This window comes from Danaus plexippus, chromosome 11 (genome assembly GCF_018135715.1).
Source record: "Danaus plexippus chromosome 11, MEX_DaPlex, whole genome shotgun sequence".
NCBI lineage: Eukaryota > Metazoa > Arthropoda > Insecta > Lepidoptera > Nymphalidae > Danaus > Danaus plexippus.
In genome coordinates this window covers 7813475-7830472 of record NC_083544.1, presented here as the reverse complement: position 1 = coordinate 7830472, position 16998 = coordinate 7813475, and the positions used below count along the sequence as shown (strand labels likewise).

The 16998-nt window shown below is 28.6% G+C and overlaps 1 protein-coding gene across 1 annotated transcript; it reads left to right on the top strand.

Annotated features, from left to right (window-relative positions):
• The first annotated feature begins 172 nt into the window (after nucleotides 1-172).
• LOC116765555 (general odorant-binding protein 70) lies at nucleotides 173-13473 on the top strand. The gene is made up of 6 exons (XM_061522047.1): nucleotides 173-359; nucleotides 5297-5390; nucleotides 9807-9907; nucleotides 10499-10534; nucleotides 11991-12141; nucleotides 12806-13473. The coding sequence occupies exons 1-6, from the start codon at nucleotides 276-278 to the stop codon at nucleotides 12892-12894; spliced, it is 555 nt and encodes a 184-aa protein (XP_061378031.1). The 5' UTR covers nucleotides 173-275; the 3' UTR covers nucleotides 12895-13473.
• Nucleotides 13474-16998: the final 3525 nt, after the last annotated feature.

Below are 16998 nucleotides of genomic sequence, written 5' to 3'. Positions count from 1 at the left end.
CCTAAACGGCAACCCTACCCAAATTACAAGAAGAATATTGAAGCACGATTTTGTATTTAAATCTAAAAAAAAGAGAGTGAAAAAAGTCAAAGTGACAGAAGGTGTTGCAAAAACAAAACATCGAACACAGATAACGAAGGCGCGAACTCCTACGCGGGCCTTTCAAAAATCACCGCGCTTCAGTCACAGCACCATATAGTGTACAGACGCCTTTTACTGCGCTTGTGTTCACAGACGAGTGGAAATTTTATATTTTATCATATAAAGTGGCTAAAATGGTTAGCAAAATAAGTGTACTGCTGTGTTGTATATATGTATTCGGCATTTCCTTAAGCGATAGTGCGATATCCGCTGATAGTGTAAGTAAATTCATATAGAATTAGAATTTTACATTTCTATATACGTCTATATTGTTTCTAATAAATATTTATGCATAAATTAATATAAAAATTATACTAATTACTTTATTTTTAAATGATACACAGGTTTATAAATAAATAAAACTTACTGTAGAGCTGATGACAGTACCATAACGCTCTAAAAGGACATTTAATAATTCAACTTGTAAGGCCAACACTATAAGGCGTCATACACATGAATCATACTAACATTGAATGAATTTCGATATATATTCTGATCGTTCTCATAATGTTTGCTCCAGTTACCAAGTTACCAGCCAACCTTGAGAGCGTGTGACCAGCGGTCAAATTAAAAAGAATGTGATATAATCTTACAGATTTGTTATCATACTAACGTAAGAATTAAAACTTAAATTACCTTTTAGAACAAATCACTCTTAGATATTTCTGTAAAACTAGCTACTTTATAGGTCAATATTTTAAAAACATAATTTGCCCAAAATATTATTTGTATAGTTAAATTTGTACGATTTATCAGTTATTTGTTAGCCATACCTCAATCTAAGAAAATAGATTTGGGTGGAATAAGTCACCAAGGTTTGGTTAATCGTATCGCAAAATCCTTGGAGTATCCATATTCGTGTATAGCTCAATGCTCTTGTGTCAACACGATAAATTCAATTTCACAAACATATAATTAGTATGCGAGAACATTATCCAGTAATTATTATTAGTCTGCGTATCAGATTAATGTGAAGAATTCCGTCTTCTTTAGTCTTATGAATAGTTCAAAGATCTTCTGAGTTCTACTTCAAAGGTTTCCCTTACATTATGCATGCTCCAATATCTCGCAATGGAAAGCTATTTTCCTAAAGTCTCACAACGGTGAAAGTAGACGTCACGGTACTAGGATTTGTTATAGTCGTGATTTATTGTTTAAATAAAAATAAAATATACATACACTTGTGATGTCCGAATATATCAATTTGAAATAAATTATGCGTACAATTCATTTATTTAAAAAAATTAATTAAATTGTAATGTAATTGTTTCCAGTATAAAATCTGTCGAGAGAGAAAATTTTATCCTTTCTGTGGTTTTTAAGTGACAGACAAACACACATATAATCTTTTATATTTCTAATACCAGCGCTGTCCTACATAAAACCGTGGTTAGCCTCGCTAATCAATCAAGCAACGAGTTTCATGAAACCGAGAAGAGTTGAACCTTTAAAATACGCAACAAGTTACATAAAGCAACGAGATCTAGAGGAAATGCAATCGAATGTGCTTTTACGGTCCTAACGATTCATAGTTGTTCTAAACAGCGATAAAACGCTTTAATATGTGAATAGAATGATATTGTTACATGTTTAAATTATATATTACTCTTGTTTTATACTTCCATATTATATAGGAATAAATATAAACTTTATGTTTAAAAATATCGTACTTAAATAATACTCCGGAAAATATTAGTCACGAAACTCGGATAGGAGTGTAAAAGTCTATTAACATACCATAAAACTTTTAAAAACTACGAATTAAAAAAAATATTGAGAATATTAAAGATTTTAAATTTAAAAAAAATGAATTTTAGCGTTCATTTTCATCGTCATGAGCTAGTGACAGATATACTTTTGCAACTTTCATTTAATTGCTTGCATACCCATATATATATTATACACGTCGGCTTGTTCCATCGCCGTTGTACCACATCTCCTATTTGCCATCTGGTGAATTGTTCGATTTAAATTTCCTGTTCAACATAAAACACCATTCTATTTTTTTACTCAAACGCTACATGTTTTGAAATACGAAACCATTTTAAATAGGTATTACGAATTTTTTTATAAATACATAAAATATTATAATAGTAGGTAATAGGAGTATATAAATGAGTAAATGACATATTTAGAACAACTTAAAAGAAGAATAAGCATTTGTTCATTAAAACAAAGTAAGGTGAAGTTATTGAATTGTTTCTTTTCGTCAAAAAATCTCTTTGTATTTTTGTAAACGTTAACGGATCTCTTGAAGTCCCTCGTCCCACTACCAGCCTTATTTAGACGTCTCTATATACAGAATAAGCAACGCCCACAGTGTGTGACTCAATTGATATACTTGTAGATTTTAAACATTTAAGTTAAATAATCAATATTATGTTGAATAAAAACTATTGCAATTAATATCACAGATTATAGAAGATATAGTTTTATACATACGAGTGTATGTTTCTGACAAATAAAAAATAAATACATAGGTTTGTAATAGATTATTATAGGATAATTAAATAAAATATTAAGGAACGTGAGATTTATTAATATTTAGTAAGTGTTAAGACATTTCGAGTTGATATCAAAGTATTACTTAAGTCAGTGGTTATACAGTGGTTTTATTGCAAACAGTTCTGCTTTAAGATAAAGTCGGCACAGCTTTTCATTAAGTAACATTAGTTGATTGAAAAGTTGAATCGAAATGTGTTTATGGAGAACGGATTAATGTACGAAGTCTGTGTTATTTAGTATTTTAACGTGTATTACAACAAATAAGAATTTATGTATGTGTATATTTTTTTGTTTTGCGAATCGATTAAATGTTATAACAGCTAACAAAACTTTCTATTAACTATTAGATAAGTTTACTTTCTTTTAGTTTGATACGTGTATAACATAATACCATTTTCTAAGACTTTTATTGCTCAAATATATTCAGATCATTCTTGGAACATTTTGTATGAAATTTTCTCATTCAAAAACTGTCTGTTAGTTGAATAGGTTACTTGAAATATATAAAAACATAGTTTTTTTTATATAAAATCCCTTAAAAGTTTCTTTACAAAATTTAGTAGAACATTTCGTAAATAAACAAATCATTTTGGTTATATACTATTTAAGGTTTCTTTTTGAGCTTTTGATAGAACAAAATATTCAAATATAATTTCTCCCGCTCCTTTATAATGTATTAATAAAGATAAAAATTATATTTACAACTTAAAAAAATGTCGGACATTCACATAAAATAAATGAATATTGTCTATCAAAAATAAATACATAGAATAAAGAGACACAACTGTAAGAATACAATCGGAGTCTGAATAAGTTTTTAAACGAATTAATAATTAATAAAACTTTGTCATAATAAAGTTGTTAGTAGTTTAAAAGCTTAATTATATGATAAATATTAAGAATAATACCAATGTAAACCATAAAGAGAAAAAATATCCATAGATAATAGAGTAAAAGAAAGTAGAGAAAGAGAGTACAAGAAAAAAAAAACCTTTTATGGATTTTCTATAATGTAATTGATGATATGGGTAAGAGTGGTAAAAACTTCATTTAGTATTACTGATAAAAGGATATAAAGAAATACATATATTTTTTTATTTTATATAACAAAAAAATAGGATTAGTGAAAGAGGCTATGGTGACTCTTATATCAATTTTCATGCTGACTTCCTTAGAACATGATCATCGCAAAGAAATGTAATTAAATCTTTTAAATAATATCTAACCTTTACTATAATTTTATAAATATATAGAGATTGCGTATGTACTCTCTTATGTCCTATTCTGAAGCCGAGTTGCCTCAACTGTAAGCTTGTTTAACAGACTATAAATTGTCCAACACATGACACAACAGTCACATGTAGAATACAAACTGTTACTTTCTATGAATATTAATTACATGTTAACGTACCTACTCATTAAAATAAATCTATCCTATTACTGCAGTCGATACTCCTCTTAAGAAACTTGACGTCGTTTAGGAATTTAGCGAAAATGTACGTAACTTCAAAATAAGTGTTTAATATAAATTTTTTTACTATTTCGTACAAAAACGATTAAAGTTTTTTTTATTTTTTTATTTATAAAATAGTCAATAAATGATAGAAATGATCTTAGCGTCACTAGTCCTACATTAATTCAATGGGAATGTAAGCAAATAATAATCTATATATTTTTAATGTCATTAATTCTTGATGTAAGTGAAATATTATAAATGACAAATATTTTTTTATATACCGCCGCTAAAATATATATTGATAACTTTTATTAGCCGAAAGAATTAAATTATTTCATAAATTTTATATTAAATACTTAAATTAGCTACATTAAAAATATATTGATACTGGCCTAAATTTTGTTTTTCATATTTTTTTTTGTCTGTATGGATTGTTTTCGACCTCCAAAAAAGCGTGACTTCGTCTGAAGAGGCGTTTTGAACTTTAGAATTTTTATTTTTAACGGTCACGGCTAACCACGTCATTATCTTAATAACTATTTAAAGATAAGTTAAAAAAATATATCCTATCCACAAATACATATAGCAAGATGTGTCGAGAGCCCTAAATTAATTTGATTCTGTCACGCCAATCATTAATAATTTGCTTTTATTACATAATGATTGATATATTTGCAACATTTAAAAACTACAAGAGGATAATATTAATTGGTTAATTATTAACATTTGAACGCGGATATTATCGTAACAGGATATTTACAAATACGTATATAGTATTGTGAAAGGTGATCGTCTTTGGAATTAATATAGTAATTACTTACTATATATCTTGTTTTATAAGCGAGGAGTTGAACAATCAAAAATATTTTAATACAACGAGATCGTGAAGTATATAACATTTTAACATTAAAAGACACAGATAACTTTTATTATTAAGATACTTAAAAATGTATAATTTTTGTAAGGTAGTCTAGAAAAATCTTAAAAAACTTGTGTTCCATTGACTACTAGTTACTTTAATGATTGCGATCTACTTTCTCCGATGAAATTATATACTAGCTATTACACACATACAGACTACAGATATATATCGTCTTATGTGTTTAACACAAAAACTTTACATGAAATGTAAGGTAAATATGTGTAATAATTGTTGTATTATATTTATCTCGAGGTCGTTACCTGTTCTTCCAGGAGTCCAGATGTCGGAATCCACCCACAGCGCCACAGAAGATCGAGAGAGTCATCACTCTATGCCAGGACGAGATCAAACTCTCAATTTTACGAGGTGAATATTATGTTCATATGTAAATAAACAGACAAAAAAAATACAATAATCTAAAGTTAATATAACCTTTAGGACTTTCTGTCAATTTTAAGTGCATAGGTATTTATATGATATTCTAATAGTTTTTATTAAATATTTCATTATATATACACCTTTAATGTGCTAAATATATGCAAATAATGAAATAAATGACGAAGGTTAGACTTAATTTGTATCGACCTTGGTGTGTCTGTTGAAGTGTGATTTTTGATCCGAATATCATTCGAAACGTTTAAATTAATTATAAACGTGTAAAAAATGCATACATTCTCTTTAAATTAATAATCTGCGTTTTGTATCAATGTTTTTATATTTATTAATTGCAAAAACTTGTGTCTATTATCATATACAAGAGCCTAAGGATGAATTGCTCTTTAAGTATAAGTAAATAAGAAAACAAAATAACGACTTACTTTTTATAAAGTTTTGTTTTCATTAACATATTATATATTTTGCTCTCGTTTCTTACGCAATGTATTTATTAGCAGAACAGACGCCAACCCTAATTATTCTAGGCCAAAATTTTTATACCTCATTTGTGTGTTCATAAAGTTGCATGCACACTTGTAAACTTAAAACTAAAGCACGGAATACACGTTCGTCATTATAACAGATAAGCTACACACATACTAGCCAAGGTCGATAGTGAAAGTCTCCGCAAGTACTACACTAGCTAACAGTCAACTGATCGGCTTCCTACATCAAGTCATACGTCATCAACATTAACACAATATATTATGTTAAACCTGAAACAGTCAGCTATATTTTATTTATAAACTCTCTCATATTGAAAATATCTAATTTTCACCTTCTCAAAATCATTCGGGTACTTAATATGTGAATTTATAAAAACTTTGGATAAAAATACTTCTTAATACAATGACCTGTATACAAAGATGTTTGCATTCCAGGACAAATAAAAAAATATATATCTGACAACAATTTTATGTCAAAATAGTTTTTGAGTGTGAACTCTGTACTTTTATTTGTATTTGACGTTACAAATGGAACACTAAATCAGAAACGTAAATTTTGTAACCTTCGCGAAATATCGGACGTTGCAAAATCGCGTTCTGTACGAACTAACCTTTATACTTTTAACACAAAACACATTTTCATTGTAAATTGAAGAAAAAATACGTACATTCTGCATTTGTAATAGGTACATATGTTGAGACGCAACCAATACAGAGTGCTCTTGAATAGCAATTGTATAAGACCACATCAAGTGAATTAAAGTTGCATTTTGCCATAAAGCGCTGTACAATTTCTATAAGATCTTAAAACTTATTCCCATTGATTTAATCATTGGCTTAATTAACAACAGAAATTATTTTTACTCAGTCTTTGAGTAATAACACAAGAAAGATTCTTTAACTAGATCAATTCAAATGATCTCGAGAGATTGTTTACAAAGATTTGTTTCGCCACTAAATCATTGTTTTTTTTTTTGTTTAAAACGATAATAATGGTTGCTTTATTCAGTTAATAATAATCTCTCGCTTACTACTAGTTAATAAGATCAAAATTAATTAAAATAAAATTCCTTCGAATGTACTTATTTTATTATCAGTAATCGTAATATACGCAATTATAATTTAAAATAGTTGATTGATATTCATATAAAAAACTTATAATGGAGAATAACATTAAAAATGATAATTGTAATGAATATAGCAAATAAGGCTTATACGTAAGTATTAAAGTCTTGAATATCCATAGCACAACGAGCATATATGTACATACACAGTAAGTGTATGTAGCCTAAGTACTTAGGCCATTGAATATTTAAAACGATCGGTATGACAAAGAAGTTTTATTTCAAAGACAATGTCAATAGTGTAATAATGTGTACAGTTTTATAACTCGGAATATATGAGGAAGTTTGAGATGATATGATCTCACTGTAAGTTACTTATTTTTAAAGGATGATGTAATAAATATTTCAGCCCTGAATATCATTGTTAACCTTTATAATGCAAACAGGTTTGTACACAACAGCCTAAATCGTGGCTCACTGGCAGGCAACTTAAACCATTATACATACTTAAAAAAATTATGAGACCAAAATCAACGTACAAGATGGTACGTAAAATTAAAAAAAAAAATGCGGTTTATAAAATTTGAGAAAAGCTATTAGTTTAGAGAGTAAATGATTTTGAAAAAACTGATCTAATTGCATTTGACCAAAAAATTACAAAATTTTATTTGAATCAAATAACGGCAATAATTGTGGATAACGTTTAAGCCTGTAATTTTGAAATTTTTGTTTTTTACCATTTTTGCTTAAATGTTTCAAGCCAGTTGTAAGTTTGTCTTGAACACAAATCCAAAAATGCCACCTCAGTTGTAAAACTGCCATCAAAAATATAAACACTTGTGTTCTGGTTCTTGTTATTAGAGTAAAATAATTAATTTAATAGTCTTTTTTTCATTTTCATGGCCTATCTGGATTTTGGCAACTGTCGTGTAATGTGACGATCACTGTCAATGTAAATGAAAAGTTTGCATTTATACTATTAATTCTCATAATTTGTCAATCCGTTATGAAGTACTGTTGATATTTAAATATTTTTTTGCGCTATATTCGTGTTTTTTTTTTTGCAAAGAGTGTTTTCGATATCTTTTTATATTTTTTATCGTGATAAGCACTTATTCCTTCGATGCTTGTATAATTTTTGTGAAACCAAAGTATTCAATGAAGGAAGATTAGGAAATAGTTGTTTAGGATTTAGAAACCCTTCCAAATGAGATTTAGAAGAAGCAATCTTGACACATTCTTAATTCAAACAGATTAATATTTATAGGTTTACGAAAATATCCCTACCCAACATATTATCTGTGGTTTTCATGATCTGTATTCTTTTCAAGTACAAAATAAATTATGTAGATTATTATACATTCATAAAAAAATACTTATGTACTTACAGTATTAAAAGATGTTCAAAATTATATGAGTAAAATTTATAGGAAAATTAAATTACTTTTATGGCTTCTACTGATTGTTTTTTCTCTTAACATTTCAGAGTACTTTAAAAAAAAGGGGTTTCTTTTTAAACCTAATGTGAAAAAAATATTGAGAAGTTCAATGATTATGCTATTTTATTATAACTAAGACTTTCTACTGCCAGAGAGATGACAACCGTGGCTAGATCATTAGATCAGGTTAAGAAATGAAAATACAACATGATTCCTTATATTACTTTAATATCAGAAATATGACCAAGTTCTAATAATTATTTCGGATGTTACTTTAATTTCATACGACAAAATATTAAAAATATTTTTATTTCTTATAAAAATACTCGCCTACCATCCCCAAAAACATTACTTAACCGGGAATAAGACAGCAAAAAGATGTGATCTCAATAACGATATACGCTTTAAAGATGGCACCAGAACTAATTCTTCTTCATCGTGTTATTAAGAGAAAGTCAAAATAATTCACCATACAAAATAATCTATTGCGAATCAATTACAAAATCGATAAATCGCATTATCGGTAGAGTGGTCAAGTGACTAGTATTACGTCACTAGTACAGTGCTAGTTCACTGGTCAGTGAAGCGGACTGCCCATGTAACATGCAACCAGTCTACGCACCACCCATGTAATAATATATGTATAATATTTCCTACTAGTAAAAAACACTAACCCCCCATATATGTATAGTAGGTAAAGGTTAGGACTTACGGTTTACTTTATTTTATACAATAACTAAATTCCATTAAATTAAAAAAAAAACCTACTTATCAATTGTAATTAAACTGGTTAATACCTTGACCAAACTTAACACACCTCATCGAGTAGTTATACCTTGACCAAACTTAACACACCTCATCGAGTAGTTATAGGCCAAAAATACCTTAGATAATTTTTGAAAAGGAGGTCATGCCCTTTGACAGCTCCCACAATATTAATGAAATAGAGTTAACCATTACGGAAATTGGCTTTCAATCAGCATTGAAATCAGGTCATTCGTTTTAGAGCTACGATGTCACAGACATACATCGACGACAACCTTGTAACACACATTTTTTTGGTAGGAGATTAAAAAATTGCCGAAATAATAAACGTTACTTTAAAAGTCGAATGCTATTTTGAATTCAACAGTCTGTTTTGTTAAATTTTATTTATATGCAACACAAAAATATATGAAAGCAGTTTTTAAATTTCACTTAAAAATAATGCAGCAATTGTAATATAAATATAAATAATTAAAATTTTTATTTTTGTACTTGTGACATTTTTAAATCCCAAATCCTAATACATTCTTATGACAACAACTATTAAATAAAAAAATATCTAGCGATAGATTTGTTTCTCTTGACTCTAAAGGTCCATTCATGGAATAACTACTAATGTATTAATAATTTCAGAGGCCCTTGATGTTATCAAGGAAGAGCACACGATGCCGGCCCAAAGGAGAAGAAACAAACGAGAGGTCCCATTCACACACGACGAGAAAAGAATAGCGGGGGTGAGGAATAAGGAACACGTGTATAATAAACACATCAACATACATAACATTATATATATATTATTATTATATATTACATAAAATAAAAATTATTCAATTACTATTTTTTCTTAACAGGAGCAGGATACAATATTCTGCTATAAAATTTTTACGATAGTTCTATAGAGTTTTTATTTCTTTTATCGTTTTTTAGTTATTTAAAGTAATATATACAAACCTATAAGTGTGTATTTTAATAGGTCACTTTTTTTATTTTTAATATGATTAATATGCAGAACTGTTCCGCTTCAGAGGCCTGTGAATGATTGGATACATATTTAAAGCTAGTGAGCTTTTTTTTCTAAATTTAAAATAGTATAATAACTTTTTAATAAAAAAAGACGGATGAGATTCTTCGACGACGGTATCATTAATAAAAAACTCTCACTAGACGAACTATTTTGCATTTCCGCATAACCTTTTTAAGTCTGTGTAATGAGATATAGTGTTAGTGAATTAGTCTTAAATCTATTAGTATTTTGGATAAAAAAAATTTCAAAACTAAATTACTCATGCGCATCAAGTTTTTTAATATCAATGCCTTACTTCCAGTGCCTGCTGCAATGCGTTTATCGGAAAGTGAAAGCGGTAAGTGCCTACTCTACTTTTATCATGTAAAAGTTAATAATTTTAACTCGACCGACTCGGTTTTACTCCACTTCGAAATAACTGTGTCATTTTTTACTTTTTTATTAATAATAAAAAAAAAACGCTCCATGAATTTTGTCATCCAATTTAATTAAAGCCTTATATATTTTTATTTTCTACACACACAGCTAAATTTAAGATCAAACTACTTACCATAATGTTAAATTAATGAAATTTACTTTTAATTACACACAAATAACAATAATATTAATTTAAAAGAATATTCATATTTCAAGAGCGGCTAAATGCTTTACTGCTCCGTCTTCGATATTAAATAAAATTTATAACAAAAAAGAGGGTCGTTAAATTCAAAAGAAATTCGCCCTATTTATTGTCTGAATTGTCATAAAACCGAGTCACACACTGGAGCCAAATGCGAGTCAGGTTTTAATACGGTCTGTGGTGATTGATATTCAAATAACTAGGGTACCGTGTGCCCTGAGCCTTAAACGCTATAAAACCTTATGATATATTTTATACCTATTAGTTTATTAATTTTTCGCTATGGTTGCTATTGTTTTTTTTTTGTTTTTTTTGGAGACATAATATTTACTCGCTACGGAACCATAAAAATAAATGGCCAATGATATATTTTATTTGACATTAGTCGTAAGGACTGTGGAGACACTTGAAAATTGATGTGCATTTAACCTTTATGTTATCAATTCATTTTGTATTATATTTTTATTTATTGTATTTTCGAGAAGAAATTAAAAAAAAATGAATATTTAAAATGAAAACAAAATCCAATACAAAAAATTCTTTTCATCAACATCAGAATTGACTTGTTCTATGTTAATAATTTTACATATAAACTGTTAGCTTGACAGATTTTTTTACATTAGAATGTTTCTTTAAATTCACTAACATTAAATTAAAATAAATATAACAATTCCTGATATAGACGGAGTTGAAAACGAATTTAATATTTAATTGTCTCGACAACGAGTCGTAAAACAAACCAATTTTAATCGTGAATCGAAAGTCGGACTTTACAATTTTTAAATTAAAACATGTCTCGTCGTAAAGTTATGAAAGGCATAAAAAAAATCGTCATACACGTACCAAAACCTATCAGACCAGTTCAATTTATGACAAGCAATTGCTTTAATATGGGTTGGATAACGATATTAAATCATAACATTATTATATCAGTCATCAGCTTCATATAGTAGTTAAATGCTAATGGAAGACGTTTCAGGTCTTTTAAACTATTTATTGAATGGTTACCTTCAATTGACTGGAAAAATAAACAAACTAGTTAAACATTTCGTTAGCAAAATAAAACAAACAGACATTAAGATTTGGGTAAAAGTCTTTATGGACACATTTATAGTATAATCTTGTGGGTTCATTACATTTTGCATATTTTCAATTATGAAATATTTTGTTGTAGGTCGATGGGTATGGGTTCCCTACTCTCGAGGGACTGGTGGGCCTCTACTCGGACGGAGTCAACGAAAGAGGCTACTTCATGGCGGTTTTGGAAGCCTCCAGGGAGTGTCTCATGAAGAACCACGACCTGTTCTCGAGAACTGTGCCCATGGGTATGGATTCTTTAAAAAAAATATTCCTGTGATAAAAACGACTACATTTTATACAAAAATAATTTAGCATTTCATGTTTACCTGTCAAAATAAATTGTTTGTAGGAGTTACTGAACTGATAATTTAATGTTATGTCCATGTTAGTCTATCGGTGTCGGCGGTCTTGTACCACACTTGGTGGTCTTGTGGTTGATGGGCTTTCAATATCAACTTGTACTATGATTTGAGAAGCTTAAAAGAGCTAGTGTTCTCAAAACAATTCAGCTCAACTTTTTAGTGTGTGACGTGCTCTAGTGATCGCTTAGGAATTGGTTAGATGAGACTCATTATAACTTTACTACAAACTAACCATATAATCTCAACAAATATAGCAGTATTTGTAAATATTTAAGAAATCCTACTTCTGTAATAACACGATTACTGCCTTTTGACTAATTCGATGAGCTCTTTCATATTTTTATTTTTAACGGCACTCTTTGCGACTTCAATGTTCGTCCGCTCTCTCTAGTTCATTTCCTGACCGAAACTAATATCTATCCTAAATAGTTGAAGATGTCGGTTGAATTGCTAAAGAGTTTTTCAAGCAAAATATTAAACCGAGCGCGGTTTACATGATATCCCATTTTTATTCTGTAATGAGGTTTCATATATTTTTAATTTTCAGACAACGGACGGAACTGCGACGTGTCTTTCAACATTTTCGAGTGCATTTCGGACCGCATTGGGGAGTACTGCGGTAACTCGGGCCTGTAGATGACATGAATAATGTTTATGAACGAATCAATGATATTTTGCTTTCTTTGAAAAAATATATCATTTATTCCATCCCTTCGAAACATGGGAAATTACCACGGAATGTCTTCCAAACTATTTTTACCATATACGTTAGACTTGATTCCTAATTAAGGTTATAGTTTTAATTTTAAGAAAACATAATATTAAGTGTTCCTTAAATATAAGGTTAAAGTTTCATAAATATGTATAAGTTACCATTTTTCATCATAACAATGAAATTAATACTACGTCTGTAATGATTATAACATATTTAAAGCTATTCGTTATCAAATTACTGTTTCATATTGAAAAAACTTGTATAATATAACTTAATAAAAATAATAACGGTGTGCCAATCACTATTCTGTATGAAAAATAAAAAAAAAACATTCGTAATAACAATTTTACATCGTATAGTATAATATATTTGAGTGTCGTTGTATAACACGTCATGCGATCGGTTACCTAATATTATCTAAGACATTTATAACTAAAGCTTTATAACGAACTGATAGATTAATTTAATGCTAAGCCCAATAAATGTATATAGCTGTTTTATCGTTTTATTTTTTTTTTATCTATACCTAACTTCTTTTTTAATATTTATAAAAAAAACATAATTATTACCTGCCAGTAGGTACGTATATATAATATATTTATTTAGGACGTAGAGTAAAAATGTATAATAGGACCCTTTTCAAGAAATTCCGAAATGGTTTGAACATAAAACGATATTATAACTTCGATAATAAAATATTTAGTACCAAAAAAGTCTTTAAATTCAATTGGATTATCAAAACGAGCCTTTTAAATTTATCCTTCTTTATAATAAGTCATGAAAGTCTAATGAAAGGTAACAAAATGCATCAGACCAACCAAGCTACAAACTTTATCTCTTTAAAAAAACTATTAAGTAGAAAATATGAAGTATAAGTTATTTAAAAACCTCTATATGAGTTAAGAATTACATAAAATACTATTACATTATTAAGAAAACTAAAAATAAGTTGTCAGAAGGTACTCATGTTTAAAATTTTGCTTTTTGGGAAAATCGTAGCGAATTTATAATTATTGTGAGTCAAACGCCTGTAGTGATAAAAATATCTAATTCTCGTATTCTACATATTGCTACATAAAAAGTTACAGGAACCGAATTAACGTAAATAAATTGTTGCTACTAAAATAATGTTTATTAATAAAAAAATTAAATCATCTTAAAATCAGGAACAAAATATTTAATATGAAAAAATAATTCCCCACATATAATATTATAAATAATGTTGAAAGACAGCTGTACCTAGATGTCTACACGTAAGCCCTAAGTAACTTATATGTTCTGTTTTGTCCAGGATAACACCATTTTTTTAGCAGAATGAAAACTCACCATCGCTAAGGTAAGGTGACAACATCGTCACACACTATGTGAGTCTTAGAGTTTCTGATGATAAGACAGGCGGACAACTTAACTTCCTAATACAATACCTATGATTTATACAAAAATTATACATTTGTTAACTTGTCACTGACTGTTATTTTTAAGTGTAGAAAAATAGTGAATGATTTATAAAAATGTCTAAACTCTGATATGGTAACAGAAACAAATTCAATTTTCAAAAAAAAAAACTGATCTCAAAAACAGTTAATTTAAAGACATTTATGTCTGTCAAAAAAAAAGTTAATAATAATTAGATATGTTCAAAATAATATTTTAAAGATATTTTAGAATTTGCGTTTACAACTTACGAGTAGTAGAGAGAACATAAAGTTATTAATAAAGTATCAAGATCGAAACGAAATCGCTTGTTTTGTATATTGTAGCAAATTTTACGCTAAAATAACTGAAACTCTTAGAAAAAATTATAAAAGAATCCATATCTTAAAGTAATAAAAATATAATTAGTGGAAAAAGATAATTATGAATTATAATTACCAAAAGCCGAATTATTCACAGAGTAATAAAATGTCCATAATCAACCTGCTTCCTCATAAAGCACGGTCGTAACGGCTAACAAAATTGACGATCGCTATCTACATTGTCTGTACGTATGTCCCACGACCTCCCAAACCGTACCTACTAAATACAATTGTAATTATTTAGATAAGATACATTAATTACTCAGGTTTTTCCTAACAAGATACTTTGATGAATCCGGGATATAAGAATTGTATATATTTTTTTTTAATAATTCCGTTGAATTGTTCTCATTGTATTTCTAATACTGATAAAGATAACATTATTGTGCTGAAAATATATTGCAACATATAAAATATACATTGTTAAATATTCATATAACATTATGTTCGTATTTATACTTCAACTATTTTATTATCGATTATATAAATCGATTTTAAATAACTCAGGGCGTTATTCGAATGATGTCAGATAACATTCATAGAGATGTCTTTGTACTTTGTTCTATCATATTTTGACAAGTATTCTATTAATACCTTAGTAGTTTAAGGTATAGTTTGCTAAGTTCGCTAACAGTCGGATGCAGCACCGTGAAGATCTGATGACCTTCGCTCCATTGTAAGCCCTCTAACCTCCGCCCTAGCAATTTACACATCGAACTCACAACGCATGATACCTACACTGTAATAGACGGTTTACTTACAAATTATATGCAGACATACATCATATAATGTACTTGCTTTATTAACACGTTGGTAATAACAATACAAAACACTTTTAATACTGGACACTGATAATATAAGCAAATGTTTATACTTCTTAGAATGTTTCAAAGTTAACAAATTCTCGTAATATTAATCAGCGACCTAACAGACTATTATTAACTGAAATATACCAGACATTTGGTATCCTCTTGTCCGAATTTTTTCAAAGAAGCATCTACAAGCTCATATATATTTGGTAACAATGGTGAGATGTAAGGACGTATGTAAATATAGTCCAACGTATCTTGAGCCACGTCTCAGCGTGAATGTTGTTACAATTGAGTGATCACAATTCGGTGGTATAATCTGTGATGGTTGCACCGGAAAGGCCGTAACTTTATATGTTTCCATTAAATATACAAAAAATCTAAATAAAAATTTAATTTGCATTCGAATTGAAACAAAGCAGATAATATTTATTGGGACGCAACAAATTATCATGTAATATGAGGGATGATCATGAAATAATGATTGTAATGGGAATAACAATATTCCTTTATCTTAAAATCTTATTCTTTTTTTTTATACGTACCATGAAGTAATCGTAAGCAAGAAGTCACATCATATTTATTTACAAATATAACAAAAATATTAAAAAAATAAATAAATTTTAAGACTTCTCCTCGAAAGCTGTTTGGTAAAAGGGATAATTTAGTAGATCATCCTTTGGAAGATGCGAAATAAAAACTGGGTTCGATCTTGTCTCTTCCGATATCGTTTTCTTTATTGAACAAAATATATCTTGTTTAATTATATTCTATATAGTATATAAGAATATATATGTTTGTGATTGTGTACGATTAAAATTCGAAAGTATCGCAACTATTATTGAACAATAAGCGTAGGAACAGTGAACAGTGACAATGGAAACGCGCCTGATTCGTCTCATCACAATTAGATATATAAAACTTGTGCAACACCCTCAAGGCTCCTCATCGAGGAAGCGCTAACAAACGCCGGATGCGGATATTAGTGCAGTCGATAACTGATATCATAATTATTGTCTAACATATTTTAGACTAAATCTTCATATATAATAATCTCTTCTCCATATCCTATAATAGAGACAGTATGGGTGCGTCACAATAAATGACTACACCTTTCATGTCATTTTGTTTAATAAAAATTCTTCTGAGTAGTTTAAATCGAGGTATAAATCATGACTCACAGCCTATAACTTTATAATAGTAATAGTGTTAAATACTACTAATGTCCAAGTTGGCTGGTCTTGCTACAGGCGACTTATTATTGTTTCCAAGTCTATTTTTATATTTTTCTCTATATTCACAAATTATTTGAAATATTTCCAAATGTGTATAAATAAAAGGACGCTATGTTATACATTAGGTTAAAAAGATTTATTGAAAAAATCTCTAACAGCTTTCTAACAGATTAAACATTTATTTA

Bases quoted from the DNA above. Each gene is read 5' to 3' on its own strand.
- LOC116765555 (XM_061522047.1), top strand. From the start codon at position 276: ATGGTTAGCAAAATAAGTGTACTGCTGTGTTGTATATATGTATTCGGC. The intron at 5,391-9,806 runs GTGAATATTATG...TAATAATTTCAG, and splicing joins CAAACTCTCAATTTTACGAG to AGGCCCTTGATGTTATCAAG. The intron at 10,535-11,990 runs GTAAGTGCCTAC...ATTTTGTTGTAG, and splicing joins TTTATCGGAAAGTGAAAGCG to GTCGATGGGTATGGGTTCCC.